This window comes from Prionailurus bengalensis, chromosome A1, assembly GCF_016509475.1.
Source record: "Prionailurus bengalensis isolate Pbe53 chromosome A1, Fcat_Pben_1.1_paternal_pri, whole genome shotgun sequence".
NCBI classification, from domain to species: domain Eukaryota; kingdom Metazoa; phylum Chordata; class Mammalia; order Carnivora; family Felidae; genus Prionailurus; species Prionailurus bengalensis.
This window is the reverse complement of record NC_057343.1, coordinates 240,195,241-240,220,177: the sequence shown is the minus strand read 5'-3', so window position 1 is coordinate 240,220,177 and position 24,937 is coordinate 240,195,241. Positions and strand designations below refer to the sequence as shown.

Below are 24,937 nucleotides of genomic sequence, written 5' to 3'. Positions count from 1 at the left end.
GTCCCAGGGCCTCGCGCTAGCGGGCGCCGTCCCGCCACGTCCCCACGCGGCACGCGCCCCTTCGAGGGCTCCCTGGCGGAGGCGGCGGGCGGGCCGCGATGCGCTGCGGTCGGCGGCCGCGGGGGGGCGCTGCGGGGGCCGCGCTTAAAGCCCGGGCGCGGGCGGGCGCGCGCTCTCAGAGGACGCCGGGCCGCCGCCGTCGCCTCCCCGTCCTCGTTCCCCGCCCCCCCCACCCCGCCCCGGTGCCCGGTACACGCGCCCCCCCGCGGACGCCCGCCCCGCCCCGCCCCTGAGCGCGGGGCCCCGGGCGGCATGGGGAAGTGTCAGTCCAAGCGCGGCGAGCGAGGCCACTCACCGGCCCCCCGCGGCCCCCCGCGCCCCGGCCGCGCCGCAGCGCCCCAGAGAGAGAACCCCGAAGGTGAGCGCGCGCGGCTGCCGCCGGCCGGGACCCCGAGCCCAGAGCCCGCGGGGTGTGGGGACGCCGCCGCGGGGGCTCCGGGAGCGCGCAGGTCCCCCCCCCCACCCGCCACCCCGACCCCAGCCCCTGAGTCCCGAGCCCCGGGGCGCGCGGGGATGGGGTGGGCGCGCCGGACGGGGACCCGGCTCGGGGCTCGGGGCTCAGGGGCTGACGCGCGTCTCCTTCCTCCTCGGTGCCTCGTTTCCCGCGCGTCTGCTCGCGCGGCCGCAGGGGACAGCTTCGCGGTGTCCGCGTACGCGAGTGGCCACAAAGGCGCGGAGGAGGCAGAGCGGCGCGTCGGCGGCAAGCAGGTGGGCGCGGGCCGGGGAGCGGGCGCCAGAGTTGTGACCCCTGGTCCGGACCTGCGAGGTGGCCCGCCGCCGGGGTGACCCCAGCTGGGCCCAGAGCCCGTCCCTGCCCAGCCTCTGAGTCCCAGGCTGGGGTGTTGTGGCACCAGGGCCTCAGGATCCCAGCTGGAGGCGGCGGGGGCAGGGGCTGGGCATCAAGATGCTTTAGGGTCAATGGTTTGCACTGGGGTTTGAGACCACCGCCCCTCCCGTCTGTGGGGTGGGTGGCCACTGGCCTGCAGGGAGGCTCATGGGAAAGGCAGGCTCCAGATGCGCAGCCAGGGGCCCCGACTGTGGGCTCAAGACCCAGCCGTCGGGCAGAGTGGGTTTGAAAGGTGTTGGGTCTAGAAGCAGAGAACGGCCCCTGCCTGGGGTACCGGGGGGACCTTGAGTAAAGTAGACCCACAGTTTGTCAAGCAGAAGGTGGTCCCAGCATCGGCGTGAACTGGGTCCCTGTAGAGGGCCACCCCAGGTGGCCGAGGCCCCTGCCCCTGTCCTGTCTGCCCCCACACCCCCAAAGTCCACGGCAGGCAGAGTGCATCAGCTCCCTTATTTGAAGGACGTTCTTCTGGCTGTTGCTAAATAAAAATTCCACGTCTGTTTAGACACTTGTGCAGCGGGGTCCTGAGAAAGGGCTCAGATGTATCCTGAAAAGGAGACACCCTGGAGTCACGTTCGTGCTCTCTGGGAGGGCCGTGAAGTAGGGAATGCACCTGAGGGCATTTTCTGGGTACCTCGTAATAACGCCGGTTGGACGTGTGCCCCTCCGTGCAGGGGACCAGACGGCACTGCTGGTTTCTGCCTTTTCCCCCTCGTCAGAGAGAGGTGCCAGTAAGGGGCTGGAGCCTCGTCAAAGCTCGGCCGTCCTGCATGTGGTCAGTCAAACGTCGCCTGCCTGTAACTTCACATCGAGGTCAGGCCTGGGGGCGTGGGCGCAGGGCCTGGCTCTGTGCACTCAGGAGGTCTCTGGGCGAGCGCACTCACTGGTTGGGAACGTGGCGGTGACACACGGGGCAGTCCCAGCACCAAGCGGCCTGCTTCTGCTGGGCCACGGGGCTCGCAGAGAACACGCTGTTGCCGATGAGAACACGGCACTGGGACTGGAATGGCCCTCCAGGCCCACGGGTCCCGGGGTGGCCCTCCAGGACAACGGGTCCCGGAAGGGCCCTCTAGGCTCCGCTGTGATCTGAATGTTTGCGTTCCTCCAAAGTCTGTTTGTTGAAGCTTGGCCCTGGGGTGATGGTGTCAGGCGGTGGGGGCTTTGGGAGGTGCTCAGGTCATGTGGACAGAGTGCCTGTGACAGCGTTAGTCCCTTAGAAGTGGCCCCACAGAGGTAGGTCCCTGTCCCATCTGCTGTGGGAGGACACTCGAGGAAACACCATCTAAGGATCAGAGAGAGGCCTCACCAGACACGGAACCTGCCCCCACCTCGACCTTGGGGTTCCGGTGTCCAAAGTGTGAGAACTGAGTGTCTTTACAAGCCCCCAGCGTGTGCTGTTCGAGTCGCCCAAGCTGATTGGTAGAAGCAGGTGTCTTCACACCAGGATACAGGAAGAGCAGAATGACCTGAAAGACATTCAGCTTTGAAACAACAGCGTGGCTTCTACTGTGTCTCCCTCATTTGGCCGCGGGGATGTGAGCCTCCGGCACCAGCCTCAGGCTGACCCACTGGCCCAGGTGTACCTCACTCCAGCACTGGTGTCCTTGCAGCCACCGCGTCCCTGAACGTAGCCTGGGCGGCTCTTGCCCAGCACGGGCTCGGACCCCGGAAACTGCTCGGTCAGAGACGTTTGGGGGTCGGGTCCTACGTTCCTCCTGTTTACGGCTTGGCGTCCTGCTCCCTTCTGCTCTGCGCCGTCCAGCTCTGTTCTTGGCCCTGCCCCCCAGGGGTGCCCGGGGAAGGCCAGCCGGAGTGTTCAGCGCGGCCCGGGGGGACACGCGCCTTTTCTGCAGTTGGTCAGTGGTTCCGTGCCGACCGAGCTGCCCTGTGTGGTCACCAGAACTGTGGCGAACCACCTGGTGGAAATTAAGTGTGTGCCCACCTCCTGTCTTCCCCCAAAATAAAGGAAATGAGGTCGGTTTTCCCCCATTTAACGTCCGTGCACCATGCTGGCCCCTGGTGCCTACTTAGCGCACGTCTAAAACACTCTTGTAAATATTAGCATTTTCTAGGCAGCTGGACCGCCTGTGTCCAGGTCTGGAACGGTCTTCCTTGTTGCTTCTGGGAAACGCTACGGTTTGACATTGGCAGGACCTGTCTCCTCTGCCAAGTGCCCCCCGCGGGGCCAGGCTGTGCCGCGTGACGGGGGGGTGCTGGCAAGTGCCGCCCAGAGGACCCCGGAAGGGGGTCCCGCGGGTCGTACATGCAGGGCGTTACCAGGAAGGAGGGCAGCAGCACCAGAAGCACTTGACGGTGCTGTCTCTAAAGCGGGGGCACGGCCTTCGGGCGGCAGGGTGGTGGTTCCAGGTGGTTCCAGGTGGGGACAGCTCGGGGCGGCAGGTGAGGACCAGGCGAGGCCGGGGGCCAGGGCAGAGGACCCCTCCGTGTTGGCCGCGGTGGGCCGGGGTCTGGCCGGCAGAGCCTGTCCCCCGTGCTGGACCGTGGTCGCAGAGGCACTTTCCGGGGCTGCTGGTCTCCCGAGAAGCTCCCAGCAAGCTGCGGGAGACATGGCAGGTGCGGCCGCCCGCCCCGGGGACAGGCGGGCTTGTGACGGCTTGTGTCCTCATGGGCGGCGGCTTGAGGGAGCGTGGAGCCTCCTCATCCACAGGCGCCCTCGGGGAGCTTCAGAGAAGCACCAGGGTGGTCCCCGCGCTGGGAGCGCCGTGCCGGGATCTCCGCACGAAGCGAAGGCAGGACCCACAGCGGCCCGCAGGCCACACGCCCGTCTCGCTGCTGAATGAAGCCCCGAGTGTCAACCCCAAGTGTCCATGCTGCCGTGTGGAGCCATGGGGCCGCCGGATGGGCCAGCCGGTGCCAGCCGGGAACAGGGTCTGGGGCCCAGAGAGGAGTGTGAGGTGAACACACCCACGTCCGAGCACTGATTTCCTTCCCCTGCACTCGTGGGCTCCCGTGTAAGCATCTGAGGGGCCCGGCTGCCCCCGCTCTTCTCAGGGAAACCCCCCTCGGCCCCTCCTGCGCCCCCTTCTCCCCCGCTGCCTCTCCTGTTCCTTTTCTCTCAGGCCTGCTGGAGGCTCGCTGGCCTGTGGGGAGGCCCAGCGGGCCCTGACCATCTCAGGGTGCGGCATCCTCTTGGTCCTTGGGGACGCCCACATGTGTGTGCTTAACCCAGGAGGGGCCAGCCCACTGCTGTGGGGTCCCTGGGTCCCCAGGTGATTTGGAGCAGATCAGCCCCTGACCCCAGCAGGAGGGTGTGGGTGGTTCTTCCTGAAGGAAGCTGGACCCCCGGTCTTATGTGGGCACCGGGCGCCGGGTTCCACATCTTTCCGGAGTCGATGGATAGCTGATCAATGTAAGCACGTGCTGGGAATGGCTTAGAATGAAGTATTTTCTTTTATTTATTTTATTTTTTGAAGTCTACTTATTTATTTTTGAGAAGGAGGGAGCGAGTGAGCAGGGAGGGGCAGAGAGAGAGGGAGAGAGAGAGAATCCCAATCAGGGTCCGCGCTGTCAGCACAGAGCCCACTTGGGGCTCGATCCCACAAGCTGTGGGGTCATGGCCTGAGTCGAAACCAAGAGTCAGAAGCTCAACCGTCTGAGCCGCGCAGGCACCCTAGAATTAAGTGTTTTAAAATAATCATATAAAAAAGCAGCCTCGGGCTACCCGTATTGGCTGCTGTATCAAACTGCCTAAAACCGCGGACATTTATTCTGTGCTGGTTCGGGGTGGGAGGGGGGGAGTCCGAAACCAGGCTGTCAGCAGCGCTGTGCCTCCCTGATGGCTCTGCGGGACGGTCCTTCCTGGTCTCCTCCAGCTCCGGGGGCAGCCGGTGTCCCTGGGCTTGTGGCCGCAACAGCCCCATCCCTTCCCAGGTCCACATGTGGCCTCTTCCCGTGTCTCTGTGTGTCCCCTCCTCTTCCTGCAAGGACACCAGCCACTGGTTAGAGTCTGCCCAGATCCAGCACGATCCCATCTTAACAGACGACATGTGCAAAGACCGTGTTCTCCAATAAGGTCTTGATCCGAGGTTCCAGGGAGACGCGGGTTCCGGGAGGCACCGCTCCGCCCGGTACAGCTCCACGACGTGCCAGGTTGGAACGCGCTGCTTTCCTCATTGGCCTAAAAGGGACTAGCAGCGGCCGTGGGTAGCAAAGCTTCCCGTCGAGGCTGGTGCGGCCTTCACACTAACGCGTCAGCGGAGGCCCTTGTTCTGAGGCCGACCCGAGAGCGTCCACACTGAGCCACAGCTGAATAGCTGTTTCGGGATTTGCTGATCCCAGAACGAACCTCTAGACTCGCGTTCTCTGAGCAGGAACACTGAGCAGTGCTGGGCACACGCAGACAGGCCTCTGGTGTCAAGACAAGCTCTCGGCTGCTGAGGCACAGTAGTCGCGCTCCCCAGATCCCTGGTTGGCCCCATCTGGGTCAGCTTTAGGTTCTTCCGCGGCCAGCCTGGAAGGGAGGGCGGCTGGCAGGTGGGCCCTCCCGGGGGGTCTGTTAAAGGGATCGTGACACAGTCGCTTTGCACCCGGAACAGCTGGCGTCGACTTGGGGCCAAGTCAGGGGTGTGGAGCTGTAGCTCGAGGAGGGAGACCTCAGGAACCCCCCGCAGGCCAGCAAGCCCCTGGGCCGGGCAGACCCTGAGGGCGCTATGCATCCACAGGCACCAGCGTCCCCAGGTGCCAAGGACACTCTCCAGCCAGACCACCCGCAGGACGCAGGCTCCTCCTTCTCTTCATGCCAGCGAGCAGGCCCTGTCCCCCCGCCTGTCCCATCTTCACCCCGTTCCTCGGGAAACCCGTCAACTCAGGCTCTTGATGTTGAGGGTTAGAATCAGCCATTTCTCCCCGCCTCTGCTGTGACCTGCTCCCCACGCCCCGCCGCCCACACACATCTGCGACCCGCCCTCCACCTCGGAGCTGAAGGGGCTTTGGGGACACAGGGCTGATGCCAGCACCTCCTCAGGGAGGAAGATCTGAGAGGCTGACACCCCTCCCTGCGTCTCACCTCTGACCTTGCTCAGGGGCACCCACTCTGCCCCTGCCTCCTCCCTGGTCCTGCCCTAGGGCCTTTGCACGTGCTGCCCTCTGCCTGGAAGCCCATCCCCACAGCTCGGCTCACCGCCTCCCTGCCTTCAGGTGTCTACTCACACGTCAGCTTTTGGGAGGCCTTTTAAGACCCCTGCCTGGAACCTTCAGGCCCTCCCAGGGGCTGGGCTGGTGCTCCCCAGGGAGACCATGGGCCTTCACGGGCTCAGTGCCGCCTCATTTGTACAACTTGACCCCAGGTGCAGGTACCCGGAGCGTGGGGTCACCCGCCTTCAACGGGAGAGCCGCACCGTCCAATTTCCATGTGAGGCCAGAGCCATCGTTCTGGACGCTCCACCGTGTGTGACAGTGACCTGTCAGAACGGAGAGCTGGCTTGTGTCAGGACCCTCGCGGGGGCTGCCCCTCTGCTGAGAAGCCCGGCTGAGACGGGATGCAGGTCCTCACAGGGACCCCACCTGTGTCCTGTGCCACCCCTGCAGCCTCGGGGGCCCCGCCGGCAGCCTTTGTCTCCGCTCCAGTCACACTGGGTCCCTTCTGTCCCGCCTGCTGTGCTAGCTGGAGTTTGCCCGCGGCGCTGGGCAGCCCATAGCAGCCGGAACTGGAAGGATCTGTTTTCCTTTCATTCTGCGATGTCCTCCGAGGAGAGTATAACTCGGTCTGAAGCAGAGAAGGGAAGCCACATACCAGTTTTAACACCAAAACTGACCCTGGACATTATGTTAGCGCGGCCGCTAAAGCTTCTCGGAGGACTCGGATTCCGAGCACGGCCAGGACTCAGTAGCCTTCCCTGCCGTCGGGAAGGTGAGGCCACCGGACTTCGTCCCCGAGCCCCCGCCGTGATGGCAGGACCCTCCCCAGACGTGGGCCCGCCTGTAACCGTGGGTCTCGGGTCCCAAGCCTGTGTCCTTCTGGGACTTGGCCTCTTGCAGGAGCTCAGGGGCAGGGGAGGCCCAGGGTGGCTCTCCTTACCTTCTCTCTGCCTCAGCCTGACCCTCCAGAGGGACCCCTGCAAGCAGCCCCTCAGTCCTTCCTTCTCTGTCCTTCCACTGGGTTCCCCAAAGCTCAGTTCTTCCTTCCACTGGGCTCCCCAAAGCTCACCCTCCTCTCCACACACTCTGGCCTGCAGCCCTCAGCCCCCAACCCTCAGCCCCCAGCCCCCAGCCCTCAGCCCCCAGCCCTCAGCCCCCAGCCCTCAGCCCCCAGCCCCCCAGCCCCAGCCTGCAGTCCCCAACCTGCAGCCCCTAGCCCGCAGCCCCCAGCCCCCAGCCCCCAACCTCCAACCTGCAGCCCCCAGCCCACAGCCCCAGCCTGAAGCCTCCTTCTGAAGGCAGTCCCACCTGCGCCAGCTCCCTGCCCACTGTGTGGACAGCCCAGGCTGTCGTGGGAAGGTTTCAGGCAGCGCTGATCTCCCCAGACCCGATGGTTCGCTGCCCATTGGCTGTGGGACTCTGGCACATTCTTCGCCTCCTGCTGGTGAGGTCAGGGTTTCACGCTCAGTGTCGGGAGCAGGACGGTGCCCACAGCCCCATCCTCTGGGCTCCTGGCCTGGGTGACCAGCACCCCGTCCCGGGGCCCGTCCACTCCTGCTCCTCGGGGTCTCTTCCTGCCCCCTGGTAGCTACATGTCAGGAGTGTCCATCAACCTTGCCCGGCCCAGGAGCACCTGTCCAGCTGCCTGCCGGCCTTGTCCCCCAGGGCTGTGCTGGGCCTAAACTCCTGAGGTGTCTCCCCAGCCCCGTGCCCACGGCCTCATCTACGCAGGACGACTGGCTGGCCACCCTGGGCCCTTGTTGTCTCCCTGTCACTCAGCAGTTCCACCGGCCTTGGTCTCCACCAGGCTGAGACCCTTGTGTCCTCACCACGCACACCCCTGCAGGCCCCGGCTTCCCACTCAGCCTCTGCCCTTTGCTGCCCGCTCAGCCAGGTGCCCGCACCCCTGCACAGGAGCCTCCCCACGCCCCCAGGAGTCCGAGTGTAGCCAGGTCTTTTGTGGTCGTGGACCCCCCTGCCTGACCTCCCACCGCCCCAGTGTGGCTTCTGGCTCAGCCCTGCCCGCGGACATCTGAGTGCCCCTCAGCCCAGCTGGATTTCTGAGGTTCTGTGGGCCCTGTGTCCCTGTGTCCCCCCAGGTGCCCTCTGCACTCCGGCCTGCCCTGCGCTCACCAGGCCCTGGGGCCCCTCCTGGGAGGATAGGCACCTGCTGTCTCATCCTGGGCCTCTGCAGACCTGCTCCTTCTCTGCGCTTGGCCACAGGCCCCTCTGGGCAGGCTGAACCACGGAAGCTTCCGGGCCCCTCCCGGTCTGCAGACCTCACCCAGTGGAAGCACACAGGCATAGAGTGATCTGTGTGCTCTGGGGGGGGGGGGGGGTGGGCTTCAGGACTGGCCTTCACTTGCCCAGGTCCTGGAGTTGTTTTCTGGGCATGGAACAGGGTTTCCAGAAAGATCTCAATGCAGCGATCGTTGCTTGGAGGGATTCCCAGGAAATGGGGAAGAGCGCTGGAAGCCAGCCCCACGAGAGGCCCAGACAAAAGCCTCTCTGCAGGGGGACACGAGCCAGCGGTCCGTCCGTCCATATGTCTGTCCAGGGCTCTTGGTGGCTAACTGCCCCCTTCTTGCTCCTTGTAAGGAGACAGCCACCAGGCAGGGCCTGGACCGGTCCAAGTCACGCCCCAGGTCACGCCCCAGGTCACGCCTGAGCGTGTCTGTCTTCCACACGAGCGTCGACACGTCCTTCCCGTGGAACCCCACGAGGACCTGTTGTGGCAGCGTGAGATGGCCACCAAGACGAGTGACAGGTCTGTCGTGTCACGGGGCCGGGGGGGCGGTCAGAGAGCTGGTCACGCCGCGGGGGGGGCAGAGAGCTGGGAGCATAGTTCGGCTTGCCGTCACGTGGGGACCTCGGCAGTGACGAGGCGCACAGGTCGGCTGTTTGCTGTGCCCCCAGAGGAGGCACGGGTGTCACCTGTCAGGCTTCGGAACACCTCAGTAGCCGTGCGTCGGTGTTACTGGCTCTTTGGCAAACCTGTTTGCTTATCTGCACCCGGCAGCCTCTTTCCTTGGCGGGGGACGGCCAGGACCCTCTGCTGCGGGCTCTCTCATGCTCCGCTGGCACGCGGGCTCTCTCCCCTCCTGCGTGTGCGCCGTGCGGCGGGGGCTGGGGTGTGGGTGAAGCCCGGACCCCGTGGTCCCGTGGACGTGGGGTGGGAGGGGTAGACGTGGCTCGGTGCGCGCTACCAGAGATGCGCGCGTTCTCTCCAGGCACCTTCGCAGGCCGGCTTTTCTCCGACCGAGTGCCCGAGTGGAGGCCCAGACACAGTCCCCTGAGGGGCTGTCCCAAGATGTCCTGCAGGGCAGGGGCCACCCGGCACACACCCTTTCTGCCCTCTGCTGCCCGTGCAGTGGCCTTCCTCATGGGGCCCAGGACCCCTCTCTGGCTGGCACCTGCTGGCACCTGCCTTCTCATTCTGCAGAGCGCCCTCCACAGTGTGACCCAACACATCCAGACACCGGGTTCAGACCCGGGACGTGAACCACAGCACGGGAGGAGCGGGGCTGGGCACCGGCTGTCCTCCCTCTGCCTGCCTCCGGGGCATCCAGTGTGGGGGCACGGTGCCCTTGACAGCCCTTGCCTGGAGGCTGAATTTGGGAGCAGGGTGGGGCCCGGGCCTAGACAGCCGCTCTGCCCAGGGCGCCAAGGTCGGGGTCACGGCCGACAGCGGTCGTCTCCTAGCCACGATGCGGCAGGTCAGACGTCAGGGCCTCCGGATGTGCAAAGTGGGCCCCACTTTCGGTCCTGGCCTGAAGCCGCTCACCGAGGCCTTGGCAAGGCAGGATGGCCGGGCGGGCCAGGGTCCAGCTGGCTCTTCCTGTGGCCTGGGGAGCCTGCACACGTCTCCAGGCCTCAGTTTCTCCATCTGTAGGTGGGGGCATGGGACTAGGCGCCGTCCAGTAGAACTGGACTGGAAGTACCCACACTGCCCACAGGGGTCGCCCTCATGCTTGAAATGTGGCCGGTGCAACAGAGAGATGGATTTCTAACGTGGTTCCGTTTGAATACGTTGAAATTTAAATGGCCACGTGGCCGTGGCTGTGGCTGCCACGTGGACAGTACAGCCCCGGGAGGCTGCATTTGGGGTGTAGCCAACTCCGTGTCCCCTCCCTCCGCGGCTGGGGTTGGTCACGGCGGTTTTCGTGTGTTTCAAGAGTCGTCAGCCAGATCAGTGTGAGAGTGCGATATGGGTGTATACGCCCTACTCACGTGTGTGTGTCGGGGGCTTGGCTTTTAAAATTGTCAAGAATCCTTTTAGACGAAAGAAGGCCAATCAGACCATTAGCACTAGCGTCTCTATGGTTTACCTTGTGCGGTGTGCAACACGTTCTCGACACATAAATGCGGAAACGGGGGAGTGCACCATGGGAGTGATACGCGCCGTGCCTCACGGGATGAGGGAGAGCCTCCTAAAACGAGGGCAAATTGAAGTTGGGAACAGGGGCTGCCCTCTCTCCCTAGAGACGAGGAGTGAAGACGGCGAGTGGCTGGGCTGAGGGGAGACACCGGGGCGAGATTCCACGGGCGTCGCGCTGAGGGCCGTGCAGGCCCGGGGACTGGGCTGGCCGGAGGCGCTGACCCAGCTGCCCGGAAACCGATGTCACAATGGAGGGACCGCGTTTGCCGTCCTGCCTCACACAGCAGGGAGACTGCACGGGGCACGGAACACAGCGACCGTCAGACGACGCAGTGCGGGCGGTGACCCCTGGGAGGCACGGGGAGCAGGCGCTGGTTTCCGGGTCGCAGCGTAGAAAGAGGGAGCGGGGACACCGGCAGAGGAGGGGCTGCCTGGAGAGCAGGGGCAGGGGGTCCCCGCGGGCCCAGGTGGGGGCCGACCTGCACAGGTGAGAAGCTGGGAAGGAGCCGCCAGGAGCGTGTAGGCGGCTTGTGGGGTCCAGACAGGTGTGGGAAGTCAGGTCCCCTCGGCAGTGCATCCAGGCTGGGCCGTCGGGGGACGGCACGGAGTGACAAAACAGCGCTGTGCCCCCACAGGATCCAGCCCGACCTGCAGCGTGCGATCGAAATTGCTCGGTCTTGTGAATGATTGAGACCTCATGACCGTGACCTGAAGAAAATCCATCGGCGCAGACTGAACCATAACAGGGCTGAGAAACAGCCCGGAAGACACGAAAACGGTAATACGTCTCACGTGTTCACGAAGGTAGAGGAAACGTCACCGGAGGTGGGAAGTGCGGACGCACGTTCCAGACGGGAGGACACGCGCCCCAGTGAGCAGCGCGCAGTGGCGGGCAACGTCGGTGACCTCTCCCTACGGGAGGCTAGCGCCCGGCCAGCGGCACCGTAGACGTGGGCCGGGACAGAGCACAGAGAGGGGCCTGCACGGCCGTGTGCGCAGAGCGCCGGGGGCTGCGGGACCCCGTCCTGGTCCGACGCGCCTAGAGAGCGTGGAAGGGGGAGACCAGCAAGGGTTTCAGGAAATACGGCCCCAGGTTTTCCAACGTAATAAAAACTCTAAACCACAGGCCGAAGGTGCTCCGTGCCTTCAGGCAAACGAAGAAAACTGTGCCAGGATGTCTGACAATCCAGTTGCTGAAAACCAACAACAAGGAGAGAAATTGTAAGGCAGGCAGAGCAACCACATCTTCCAGTCTCGCGGCGGGAGGGCGGGGCGGGGGGGGGGGCCTTGCAGCCCCTGTCGACCCCTGCAGGCCTCGCCTACGAACTCTGGCCGCGACCCGCTCGCTGCAGCGGCAGGGTCGGGGCCGCCCGTCACAACAGCCATTCCCCTCTTCCGCAGAGGGGAAACCAAGGCACGGTGGGGTTAGGGGATGGCCCGGGGTCGCGCCGCGTAGAGCCGTGCAGCCGGGACCCAACCCAGGCGGGCCCCGCGCTGCTCACGGGCTGCGGGAGTCAGACAGCGGGGCACGGGGGGGACACCGGGTGGGGCGAGTCCCGGGCCAGAGGGCAGTGTGACCAGCGGCCCGGCAGGCATGTGTCCTGCACTCGGGGCTCGTCCTTCGCACCTGCAGTCCCCGGTTCTGCGTCCGGGTCATCGCTTAACTAAGACGTGTGCAGGCCTCCTTGAGGGTGGGAGGGGTGCGGGCACAGGAGGGGCATGGCCGGCACGAGCTGCTCCCTCTGAGCTCAGGGGTCTCCCCAGAGGCTGCGGGGGCCGTCCGTCCCTGCCGTTCGAGGGCTGTGTTTGCACGTGACGCGAGCGAGAAGGTTCCAGAGGAAGAAACAGTGCGTATCACCTTCCCCAGAGTAGCCCAGTCCTCAGGGTCGTGTGCCGGAACCAGATAGGAGCCCTTCAACACTCCCAGCCCGTTCTTCTCTGCTCAGCACACGGACTTCACAGAGCAGACAGCGCCTTCTAAAGTAAAAAACAAACAAACAAAAGAGACCTAAAATCCACGGGTTCTTTTCCAGCTTTGGGATTAGTCTTCCGGTGAAGTGGAAACATAAGGCTTTAATACAAATGAAAGAACGGGAGAAGTCAGGGTTCCCGGGGAAGATTCAGACAGAGGGGAGCCGGCTTCTGGGTCTGCACTTTAAACCTGGCGCGTTCAACCTTGTCTACACAGGACCGGCCCGGGGTGCAGCCGCTTCCCAAGGGGATGGGGGGCTCTGTGTTGTGTTTTTGTGGCCTCTGGCCAGTAAGCTCAGAGGACAGCAGCAGGATACAGAAGGTCAGTCACCCTTGATTTTCTTTTTTCTGGGAAATTATAAATCGTTAACTCTGAAGACAGAGACAGGAGCAGGCGTGTCTGGGAGCAATTGAGTCTGCAGGTCAGCTGAGAAAAGTGTTCTCTAACATTTAGTGTTAGACTGAAAACAGTTCCCGGATGCTAACGTCCCTGGGGATGATTTTAGCATATTTATGGCCCCTTCTCAATTATCTGGGGTAGAAGTGTGTGTGTGCAAGTGTGTGCATGTGCATACCCGTGTGCGCGCGTGTGTGTGTGCACACGAGATACCATCCCACACGTGTATATTCACACGTATGTGTCCTCTCCCCCCGACATCCCCATGCACTGGGGCCGGCTGCTTCTTCCGCGGCGTGTCCTGGGTTGACGCTCCTGTCCCCCGTGCTGTGGTTTCTCAGCCATTCCCGCCACACGCTTGGCAACCATTCTCCAGCAAGGTCCAAGCGAGGGGTCCTCGGGGACAGTCTCAGGGTGTTTTCTGGGGGGAGTGGGTGCTATTAACCTCTAGAGACCAGGGGAAGCGGGGCATGTAATGCATTCTGTGTCTTTCTTAATAAAACAAGCAATTTTATGGCAAACTGTGTTGGGGATGAGACAGAGAGGGACCATTTTTGTTGTCCGACCTCATTTGGGGAGTAAGTTCCAGCAGAGAGCTGGCGTGTGAAGAGACAGACACATTTATTTCGGGTAATTTGGTCCCCAAATGACCGGGTTTCTAGACATAAATTCCAGATTGGCGATTACAAAGTCTGACGAGACAGCCCTAACCTAGAAGCACCGATGGACAAAATCTGGAAAGGCCGCTCTCAGATCTGGAAGCCTTGTCATTGTGAAAGAAAGAACCAGAAGCTGAAGCCCGCCCGCCTCCCCGGGAGCCTTGGTCTCAGGGTCCGGAGTCCTGAGCGGGGCCCCTGGGCCTCAGCACGCGTGTCGGAATCATCAAGCCCGTGAAGCCGCCGTGTCACATCTGAAACTGTTTAGCTGCGGAAACCGAGAGGCGCACTTCAAAGCCGCCCGAGGCGATCCAGACAGACTCGCTGGCGGGTCGCCTCGAGGTCACACTCCACCCGATGGCGGGTCTCCGCCTTCCTGCCTTCCTCTCGTCAAAACAGAGTATGGGGGCAACGCTACCCCGGGTCCCGAGACGCGTGTGGGCGGACGCGCCCCCAGACCCCCAACCGCCTCGGATTCCTGGCAGGCAGGCGTGGGGGTTCTTCTCATCCAAAGAGCTTTGGAGGCAGGGGCCCTCATGGGACCGCAGGCTGGGGCTCCTGTCCCCCGCCACCCTTGCAGCCTCCCGCCCTGGCCCTCGTCTTCCCCAGGGCTCTGCACTCTTGACCCTTGGCCTCGCTCTCTGCCTTTCCCCACAAGGCCCGGGTCTGTGTGCTGAGCCCAGACTCCCCACCTCTTACCCCATGTCAATCCCGCCCCGTGTCCTGAACCCCGAGAACCCGAGTGTGAGGCCCCCACCACCCGCAGCGCTCGCCGGGCCTGTGCCCTGCACCCCTCGGCCTCCCCTCCTGGGCCCGCAAACCCCCATCTGCCCTGTCACTCCACCGTCTTCCGCCACACGGTAGGCAGCTCCTTGCCTGGCCTCCCACCCGGCCACCCAGCACCCAGGGCGGCCCCCGTCGGCGGGATTAACCCGGGGGAGGTGGTCCTGGGGGCTCCTGACGCTGCAGCCCTTGGTCTCTGGGAGTCCCGCGGCCGGTCAGCGGTGCCGACGGCAGGAGCCGCGCGCTGGAGGCTGAGAGGGCTCCTTCCCGTCCAGCCACCCGAAGACCCTCCCTGCTCTGCTGTAGAGCCACCTGCTTCTCCTGTCATCACGTCCCCGACGGTCAGAAACCCTGCTGGCTGGTCGGCAGCCCCCAGCGCGGGGTGGAGCTGGTGTGAGCCGGGCCACGGTGGCGGGGGGCAGGTGGTGTGGCCGTGGAGGGGCCGGGAGCCCCGGACGTGCCGGTGGGGCCTGCGAGGAGGGACCCCCCTTGTTTCCGACTTCATGGGGATGCTTGAACAGCACCTTCTAGATGGTCGTGAGGGGCCACCCGGCATTTCGGGCCACCCTCCCCTGAGGGTCTGGGGAGCCCCAGTGGCTGTTATGCCAAGAGCATCTGGTTCTGGAAAATGCCAGCAACACACCTGCCCGGGGCCCCTCCCTCCCCTCCCTCCCCTCCCCTGCTTCCCCCATCTCTGTCTTCCTCTCCCTCCCTACCCCCACCCCATCTGTCACCCTCGCCCCACCTCTCACCCCTGCCTGGACTCCCCATCCCACCTCCCTCCCACCTCTCTCCCAGTCCTGCCCCTCAGAAGTGGAAGCAGCCTTGACCTTACATTTGAGGAACAGGCCAACGTTTCCAGGACCCTAGAGGCTCCAGGGCTCCAGGTCGGGAGTCACAAGGTAGCTGTGAGGTGCACTGAGTGGACCATTCTGCCTTTTAAAAGTTTTTTAATGTTTATTTATTTTTGAGAAACAGAGACAGAACGTGAGCAGGGGAGGGGCAGAGAGAGAGAGGGAGACACAGAATCGGAAGCAGGCTCCAGGCTCCGAGCCATCAGCACAGAGTCCGATGTGGGGCTCAAAGTCACAAGCTGTGAGATCATGACCCGAGCTGAAGTCGGACGCCCAACCGACTGAGCCACCCGGCTGCCCCTAGTTATGCATTTTTTTAACACAGAAGAAGGGGCAGTTCACAGGGCAGCAGCTGGCAGGGGCGAGGTGGAGGGAGGCACGCGCCCACCGCCCACCGTGGGTCCCAGCAGCCCCGCCCTCCGTGGAGATGCTGGATTCTTGTCACAACAGAACGTGCTCAGGTCCTTGCTGTCACTCCTCTGGACTCAACACACAGCGAGCATCCGGGGGAGAACCCATCTCTCAGGCAGGCCGAGTGTTGTCTTGGGGAGCAAACACACAGCTGTCCCTTCCAGCCGACCTGCCCCCCGTTTCCGGTCGCAGCCTGGCTTTGAGGCGGAAGCTGAGCCTCCCCTTTGTGCTCAGGATGTTCTCACCGTGGCCTTGTGTTTACAGCAGACCCATGAGATCCTTCCAGAATGCTCAGCATTATTCCACAGAGAGCAGTTTTTGAGCCCACGCTTTAGCGGGTTGAGAAGGAAGAGGTCTTAGAAAAGCGGTTTTCCTCAGGGTATTTCCAGGGGTGAGAGAAATGGGTTTCCAAGAAAGACAGACGCTGAAATCTGAAAAGTAGACTCCTCCTGGGGGGATTGTTTGCATAACCCCAAACCCCCACACCCACATGGCCTTGACAGGAGCTGGTCCCGGCCAGGACGTGCACGTGACCTCTCAGACCTAACACCACGGGGTGGCTGGCCCGGCGTGGCCACAGTTCTGGTGGCGTGGGGGTCCCCCACAGGAGAAGGATGCCTGAGAGAGGTCCCCCCAGGGGTGGGGGATGGCGTGGGGGTTCCCCAGGGGTGGGGGGTGGTGTGGGGGTATCCCCAGGGGCGGAGGGTCCTGGGGATCCTTGGGAACACGTGGCTGGACCTTCTGGCTTTTCAGGGGAGGCCAGAAGCTTACTTTTTTCGTCTGAGCTCCCAGTGTCTCTGCACCCATGGGCAGCGGTGGGGGCATCTGGCAGCCCTCCCCTGGGGAGCTGGGTTCTCCTGGCCTCCTCCAGGGCCTGTCCGGTGAGGGGCCACTTGCTAGGGAGGACGAGGAGCTTGGGAGTCTGAGCTGGGGGCGGTCTCAGCAAGAGACGTGGCCTCTGGCGGGGAACGAAGGGTGTGGGCAGGCTGTCGCTGCTCTGGCAGGGGTGGGGGCACCCTGGCGGGCTGGGGAGGGCGCTGCTGTGGGAGGTGGGCCCTTGCTGGGACTCCCAGAGGGGCAGATGGTTACGCCCTCTTCTTGATGGGACCCCGCCATCTGGGATTCGGCCCCTTGGGGCCCCCTGGGCAGGGCCCGCAGCACATCTGGCCAGGGGCTGCGGTGGGTTTGATGTGTCCCAATCCAAGCTCTCTGCCCCCCTCTTCAGCCAAAGCAGCACAGATTTAAGGCTGTCTGTGTAACGGGGACGAATCTGTCTGAAATCACCAGTCTCAGGGACAAGAATCGTCACTTCCCCACAAAGGCCCCTGGGAGGTTCGCTGGTTCCTGGGGTGGCCGGTTTCCACACCATCTTGGGGCCCTTTCGATTCAAGGCGGCTTCCCCGGTCACGTCTGGTGTTTCTTTCTCCACGTTGTTTGCTTCTGTGAATTATTTATGCGACTCCCCGAACTTCCATTCAGTAGTTTTCCTGCCGAAGCCGCTCGGATGTGCTGAGGCTCTTTCCCCATTTTTCCCTAACTGGCCTTGAGATGGGCTACGGGGTCCTCTCACGCCTTCCGGCTGCCCCGAACGCCCTCCCCGCCGCCGCCGCCCTGGGCTCTGGCAGCCGAGGGGGAGGGCAGCCCGGCACCTGTGCCGGGCTGTCCGCTAACAGCAAAGGCTATGCTGCGGGCTCAGGCAAAGGCCATGCCACTCGACCCGGGCACGCGGGGTGCATTCTACGGCGGCCGCTGTGCGCACAGGCAGCCACACCTTCCGGACACGGTACAGTCGCATCCGGAAGACCCCGGGGGGTGGGGGTTGCTTTCTAAAATCTGAGGCTCAGTGAGGTGTGGAGAGGTCATATCTCTCAGCCGAGAGCATATGACAGCCCGGGAGGCTGGCGTCCGGTTCGGGTGCCCAGGGCTCGTGCCTGGGTCTCTGCTGCTGAGCTGTGTCATCTGGCTGTCCTGTTGCTGTTGCAGGAGCTGCTCAGCGGGGACCTGCAGGAGGGACCTTTCCGGGAGGACCAGTGTCCCCTACAGGGTAAGTCTCCTTCCCCGACCCTCATCGATAAGCCTGACCCAGGGCACAAGCAGGAACTGCGCTCAAAACGAGCTGAGCCCCTGGTGACGGGACAGCCCGCCTTGGCATGTCCCTGAAACCCGGGCCAACCCAGGGGGCTGTCGCAGGTGCCACTGTCCCCGGTCTGAAAGGCAGTTTGGCCTTAAAATATACTTCGAAATAACACTTCTCTCAGGGCTCCTTGCGTGGCTTAGGGGTCTTGGGTTTTGGATCTAGGGATGTGAGCAAAAGCTGGAGTCACAAGGGCCTCTGACCTTTTATGTGTCTGGATCCCCATGAGCCGGCGTGCAGGTGGGATGGCCAGGCTTTGTATAAAAGCCATTTGGCAAATCCAGGGTCGGGTCTGGGTCTGACATCCTGTGTCAGCAGAAGGCTGCCGGGAACGGTCAGCTGGGAAATGTTGACTGGCCAGAGTCCCGGCCACACGTCTGCATCCTCAGTGGGGTAGTCCGCCCGTGGAGCGTGACAGGTTGTCATCAGATGTGCATCGTGTGGGGTTATAAGGAGGCTCACCAGCAAGGCTGCCTTCAGAGGGGCTCCGAGACCCTCCTAGCTGGGGGCTCAGGCCCTGAGCACGTCCCCCACTGCCACCAGCATGGACACCTGCCAGCAGGTGCTAAGCCAGGACAGGCCTGAGCTCCTCTCCCAGAGAATAAATGAGCCCGGAGACGAGCACTTGACTCGTTTGGCGACTGGGTGCTTCCCACTGACGCTCAGCACACAGGCATCCCTTGGGTCCTGGAGTCCAGGGGAAACTGGACCCAGTAGATGGGGAGAGGGGGCATCCTGGGCGGGGCCCGGATGGTGCTCCTGCCCCCCTCGGGCAGGGACTTCCCTGTCCTGGCCTGCAGGGGGCCTCCTCCCCTGGGCTCCAAAGTCACTGCTGCCAGGGGTGCGGGGGGCAGAGGCAGGACGGTGCACCTGGTTAACCCTGGTGAGGGCCGCCCCGCCCTCCTCACAGGTCCCTGGTGCCTCCTTGGGGGGTGGGCTCTCAGCTTGGACCCTGATGGAGGGGACCAGAGGCTGGCAAGGACTCCAGGGCTCCCCGGCCACACCTGCCGTATCCCTCTGCCCCACCCGGAAAGGACCCTTCCCAGCCTTCTCCTCCCTCCAGTGGCAGTCACCCCTGAGAAAGCCGAGGGCCGAGGCAGCACAGGACAGCTCTTTGGCGTGCTTGATGGAGAGAAAGCAGCAAGCCGCGAGGGCCCATGAGGGCTGGGCAAGAGGCACCTGAACATCGATGTAGGTCTTTGCTCCTCCCTGCCTGCCAGGAGGTCCTGGGCCGGGATGGTGCTCCCCCGTCAGGAGGTCCTGGGCCCAGATAGTGCTTCCCCCACTCAGGAGGTCCTGGGCCGAGATGGTGCTCCCCCCTCAGGAGGTCCTGGGCCAGGAGGTCCTGGGCCAGGATGGTGCTCCCCCCTCGGGAGGTCCTGGGCCAAGATGCTGCTCCCCCCTCAGGAGATCCTGGGCTGGGATGGTGCTCCCCACTCAGGAGGTCCTGGGCCAAGATGCTGCTCCCCCCGTCAGGAGGTCCTGGGCCCAGATAGTGCTTCCCCCCCTCAGGAGGTCCTGGGCAAGGAGGTCCTGGGCAAGGAGGTCCTGGGCCGGGATGGTGCTCCCCCCTTGGGAGGTCCTGGGCCAAGATGCTGCTACCCGGTTGGGAGGTCCTGGGCCCAGATAGTGCTTCCTCCCCTCGGGAGGTCCTGGGCCGGGATGGTGCTCCCCGCTCAGGAGGTCCTGGGCCAAGATGCTGCTCCCCGGTCAGGAGGTCCTGGGCCCAGATAGTGCTTCCCCCCCTCAGGAGGTCCTGGGCCAGGATGGTGCTCCCCCCCTTTAGGTGCCCCCCCCATCCCAGGAGGTCCCGACTTATGGTTTGTGCCTGCCCACCTGGAGTGGGGGAGGGGCTGGTGTTGGAGGGCAGGCAGGGCCCAGGGCCCAGGCCCCCCTGTGTGGGGTGAGGACGACCCTGCCTGCCTCCTTCTGTCCCGTGTGCCCTGCAGGCGCTCCAGTGCGACGTCTCGGTGAAGGAGGACAATCATCAGGAGTGGACGTTCACATTCTATGGTTTCGACAACAATGGCATAGCCACCAGGGAGGTGAGGTGCCAGGCGGCCCCCGGGGAAGGCTGGGACAGCAGACACACAGAGGTTGCCCCCTCCCCGCCTGCCCTCTCAGAGCCCTGCCCTGCAGGGAGGGAGGGGGGTGGCCCGGACCTTTCCCGGGCGGCCGGTGAGGAGGGTCGGGGCTGGGGGGCAGCCGAGAGTCCCAGGGGCTCCCCTCTGCCGGCCTGTGCGTGCAGGACGTGTTTGGCTTAACGAGCAAAATTTTGACAGTTTATCTGATTCCTAAGTCTTTTGAACATAGAGTCAGTTTCAGATGGCAAGGGTCCCAGAGATGTGATCCCAATAACAGCAGGGCTGTCCCAGGCTGCCCGGTGCACGGGCTGGGCTAAATTCGGGGGCACAAAAAGGCCACTGAGACAAGCTCTGTGGGCGTCCCTGGGTCTGTGTGGGAGGCCGTGTGAATCAGGCAGACGGCCCGGAGGCAGCAGAGGGCCGCCCGCCCATCTGCCTGTGCCGGTGACTTGATGGCGTCCTCAGGACGTGTCCAGCCTGATGCACACCATCTGTGAGGCCGTCGACGCCTCCGTCAGCCACTCCTCTGGCAGCAGCAGGACCCTCCGTGTGAAACTGACCGTCAGCCCCGAGTCCTCCAGCAAGAGAAAGGAGAGTCCTCCCCCAGGCCAAGGTGAGGGGCTCCCCTGCTCAGACACCCCGGAGACCCTGCTTTAGGTGGCAGCCACCTCCTCCCTCTAGCAGCCTGTCCTGCACACCCCGTCCCCATGGCGCGGACCGCTCACTTCCTGAGCCTCTGGTTCCCCGTCACCTCTGTGTACCATCAGTGCCCCATCCCCGCCAAGGGCAAGCTGTCTGTTCAGTAAACGAGTGAGTGAGTGGGTGACTGAGCGAGTCAACGACTAAGCGAGTGAAGGGTTGCCCCCCCCCCCCCCCCGCAGACCGGGAGCCCACTCACTGCAGGACGGAGGGCGAGCTCAGCGAGGACCCCCGGGGGGCCGACAAGAGGCTGTCGGCACATGTCAGGTGAGTGGGGGGCTCTGCCTCGGGGGTGTCCTCAGTGGGAACAGCTTACTCACCCCTGCCGCCTGCAGGCCTCAAGGCTGTCCCCTCCGGACAGAGCCACCGAGTCAGGCATCTGGGTGTGGAGGGTGGGATGCCGGCCGAGGAGCCCGGGCACTGCCCGCCATCAGGGTGAGGGCACCGTCTGGGGGCCCCTCTGGCGGCTGGCGCTCTGCTGGAGCTGAGTGCACTCGGCGTCTGAGTGCTGGGTGAGGTTTGAAGGGCAGTGGTGGGTTGGCCTCGGACCCTGCGTCTGACCTGCTCTGGCGCCCGGCGGTCCCACGTGGTGTCTTGGTGGCCGGGCTGTGCGGAGGTCCCACGGCGGTGGCCCGATCCCGGCTGCAGGCTCTAGCCGGGAGGACACTGGAGCCCCCGTAAGTTCCGAATGGGGTTCCCAGTGGTGCTGCTGGGGTCTTGTTGGGGTCCCCGGGGCTGGCTGGGGACCTGGCCGTCCTCGAGGGCCTTTCTCCCATTCCCCTCTGGGGCAGTGGATGCCGGACAGAGGCTCCCTGCCCGGGATCCGGAGACCACCTGGCCCAGGCGTCCCCCAGTCCCCCCAGGGCCTGCTGTGGCCCGTGAGGCAGCGAGCACTCAGGCCCTCATCCCCACGGTGCACGCAGGAGGCCGGGCGCTGACCCCCACCCCTGCTGTGCACGGGGCCCGTGCCGCGTGGACGAGAACACGGAGCGGAGGAACCACTACCTGGACCTGGCCGGAATCGAGAACTACACGTCTAAGTTCGGACCTGGTAGGTACCGGAGACCAGCGCTCGGGGTCTGAAGTCCCGTGTGTGGACGCCCCGGGAACAGGAGCCCCCTCCCCGCAAGGGTCCCCGGGTCCCTGCGACAAAGCTCACGACAGTCCCGCATCCAAACGTGGGCGTCCCAGTCGGGTGTGCGGGGTGTGCTGCTCCGGCGTGAAATGTCCCGGGCCCCGCAGAGGTCTCGCAGGGTGTCCCGCGTCCCAGGCCTGCGCAGGGTGTCAGGGGTGGGTCTCAGGGGTGCCCCGTGTCTGCAGGATCCCCGCCGGCACCAGCCAAGCAGGAGCATCAGGGCAAGGCCGTGCACCCCCAGAGCAGGTCCCACTCGCAGGAGGCGGATGCACACGATGCGCACCACCGCAGGTCTCAGCCGCTGGCCGACCACCCCCTGCTGGCTGCAGACCCCGCCAGGGCCCTGGACGCGCAGCCCCGCCTGCAGGGGCAGGACAAGCAGCCTCTGAGGTCCCCCAAGGGCTCAGGGAGGCCACCTGGGGCGCCCGGCGGAGGCAAGCCCGGGAGAGCCTTTGGCTCCCACCTGCCGGCGGCCCCGGCCCCCGCCCCCCAGGACGGCCAGCCCCCCCCCAGCTCCCGCCGCAGCCCTACGGCCACAAGCGCTACCGGCAGAGGGGCAGGGAAGGGGCAGGGAGGGCCACTCGCCCCCCAAGGCGGTGCCGGAGCACGAGGCGGTGCGGGGCCCGCCGCCCCCGCTGGTGGGGGAGGGCTGTGCGGTGCCCGCGGTCCAGCACGACGACCACCACCACCACCCTTCCGAGTGCCAACCGCGCGCACCGGCCCCGGCATGGGCTCCGCGGAGGTGGCGCCGATGGACCTGGTGGGGAGGGCCTCCTTGGCCCCCGCCTCCCCGCGCCGTGCTGCCCACAGAGGCCGTGTCCGCACGGACACGTGGGACGCCACTGGCGTCTCAGCTTTGAAGCTACTCCGCGTGCCCCGTAGACACCCTCCGCGGGTGGACAAACCCAGCCGGTATCTGCTCTTGTTTGTGATTCCAGACGAGGCCCCTGTGGTGCTGGAGGGGCTCTGCTCGGACGCCACACGTCCGGTGTGGGCTCCCTGTTACGTGGCCCTTCCTGTAATCCGTTCACGAGGAAGTCCAAAGGGGGCAGCGGCAGGGGGGTGGCCGCGCAGGACGGGGCGTCGTCAGGAAACGCGGCGGCGGGGCGGGGGGCGGGGCGGGGAGGCCAGGCAGGGCCGAGGGGCTGCAGGAGGGGCCTCCGGCGTCTCCGCGGACACAGACGTGGACGGCAGGCCGGCCCCTCGTGCTTGGTGGACGCAGACCCGAAGCGGCGTGGCGGCAGGCCCGGCCTCCGCCAGGTCCCCCTCTGGGAAGGCATGATCCCCATTCCCTCTGGGCGTCAGGACGAGGGCTGTGGGCCAGCAGGAAGTCTCACCCCGCCCCAGCGCTCCCACCGAGGCAGGAAGTTACTGCTCCTTTGTTCTGGAGAGGCGCGCCGACTCCGACTCCCCGGCAGCTTGCGTGTCTGTGTGGGTGGCTTTCACTGGCCTTCGTGGCACCGCTGTTGAGGATGAAGCGTCAGTGGTCGTCGCGTGAGGTCCCCCCTCAGGCACAATGAACGCGTGTGCATTTGCAACGCGTCGGGCCCTGTTTGCAATCGAGATCTTCCGGTAGATACGGGCAGACCGCCGCCCCAGGCGGCGCGAGGCTACAGGGGTGCGGAGCCTGCGGGCCCAGGGCGCGTCCGACACGAGCACGGGTAGGGGGAAGACTGACGCACGTGCAGGCACACGCGACTCTGTCTTTGCGGGTTTCCTCCCCGTGTTTCTGCTCTAAAGTTCAAACGTGTAAGCAACCCGAAAACCTACGTCCCCAGCTTGGCTCGTGATAACGGGACACTTGGTACCACGTCTGGGGCTGTGAGGACCAGGGTTCAAGTGGAGACGGTGGCTCTCTGTACACAGGGATCTGTTTGGAGGGGTCGGGGTAACATCTGCCCCTGCCTGCTCTTCAGGACGTCCTCCTGGGTCGTGGCTGTTGTAAAGTCTGCGGGGATCTCGGAGGATCTGGCGTCTTCCCTGGGGCCCACGTCCCACCCCCAGCCCCCGGGAGACCCCCAAGCCACCCCTGGCCCTGGGGGAGCCCCCACCCCACCCCACCCCACCCCACCCCACCAGGGGACCATTTCCCTGCTTTGTTTCCTCTTTTCTGCCTAAAACTTACACATTTGTCTCTACTCGGGGAGACCTGTGTGTCTGTGCCAGCCTGCTCGCCTCACCCACACCCGCTGCCCGGGACCTCATAACGCCTCTGCTCCACAGGCTCCCGGAGGGCCCACGCCTCATCCTCGGTGCCGGGCACATCACCAACACACCAGAGAAGCCCAGTGAACACTGGAGGGCAGCCCGCAAGCCCCCTGTGGCGTGGGCGTGACCTGCCATGGGAAGTGTCAGGAGGAGGCCAGCGGGACGGTGGGCCCAGAGGTCCAGCGAAAGCGGAAGGTCCGGGCACTTTCTGATGGTCCGGAACGCAGGTGGGCACTGGGGGCCTCACCCACCCTTCCCCACCAAGCACCCTGCCGCGTGCGTCCGGGAGGGGTCTGAGCCCAGCGGACCGGACAGCCCCCAGAACGGGGGACAGGGGGTCCAGGCAGGGAGGCCTCTTGAGGCGATGTCCCCGCACAATGCAGAGCCGATGGCCAGCAAGCCAGGAACTGGAGGGTCCCCTGATCTAGTTAGAGTATCTGCAAACGAACAGGAAAACAGCCCAGCCCACATCCGAGACAGGGAATGTGTGTGACCAGTGCCTCGGAGCAGCAGGGCAAAGAACAGAAGCAAAGGTACTGTCCGAACAGCACACCCGCTAGGATTCCCCACAGGTGGCACCGAGTAAAATCCAGAAGCGTCTTCAGATGCCTGAGAGTAAGATTAGCCAAGCCTCTAGATACAAGTCGATGTCAAAAAGCAATTTTATTTCCACAGCACAACCACTGGTTAGAAATTGATTTTTTCCAGATGGTATGATGGTTAACTTTGTGCCACTTGATGGGGCTGAGGGCGCGAGGGAGCTGGCGAAGCATTACTTTCAGGTGGGTCCATGCGGGCGTCTCTGGAGGTGCTGGCGTCTGACTCAGCACCTCCCAGTGTGTGCGGCGACCAGCGGACCCGTCAGGCCGGGGTGGAAGTTGTCTCTGCCGAGACCAATTCTGTCTCTCTCCTTGGGCGGGGACATCCGTCTTCTCTGACGTCAGAGCTCCGGGCTCAGGATTCAGGCCTCGGCCAGGTTTGCCCCCACGGACCTCCCTGGGGCCTCCCAGCCTCGGTATAGGATCTCAACACAGAAACTATGAACTTTATCGGAAGTCGCCCAGAAAGATCCAAACGGAGGGGTGTGGCGCGTGCCCGGGTTTGCCAGCTCGGAGCAGTGGTTTGGTCCCAGGTGAAATCTCAGCCGGCTCTCTGCGGTGGTTCGACACCGGATGCTGTAGTGTGTGGAGAAGCAAAGGGCCGAGAACGTGAAAAGCCAGGTGACC

The 24,937-nt window shown here is 64.4% G+C and overlaps 1 protein-coding gene across 1 annotated transcript; it reads left to right on the top strand.

Moving 5' to 3' along the window:
• The first annotated feature begins 668 nt into the window (after nt 1–668).
• NKD2 (NKD inhibitor of WNT signaling pathway 2) lies at nt 669–23,062 on the top strand. Its single transcript, XM_043601773.1, has 8 exons — nt 669–768; nt 17,435–17,495; nt 18,649–18,776; nt 19,535–19,630; nt 20,135–20,282; nt 20,551–20,635; nt 21,292–21,419; nt 21,689–23,062. The coding sequence occupies exons 5-8, from the start codon at nt 20,150–20,152 to the stop codon at nt 22,783–22,785; spliced, it is 1,443 nt and encodes a 480-aa protein (XP_043457708.1). The 5' UTR covers nt 669–768; nt 17,435–17,495; nt 18,649–18,776; nt 19,535–19,630; nt 20,135–20,149; the 3' UTR covers nt 22,786–23,062.
• The last annotated feature ends 1,875 nt before the right edge of the window (nt 23,063–24,937 follow it).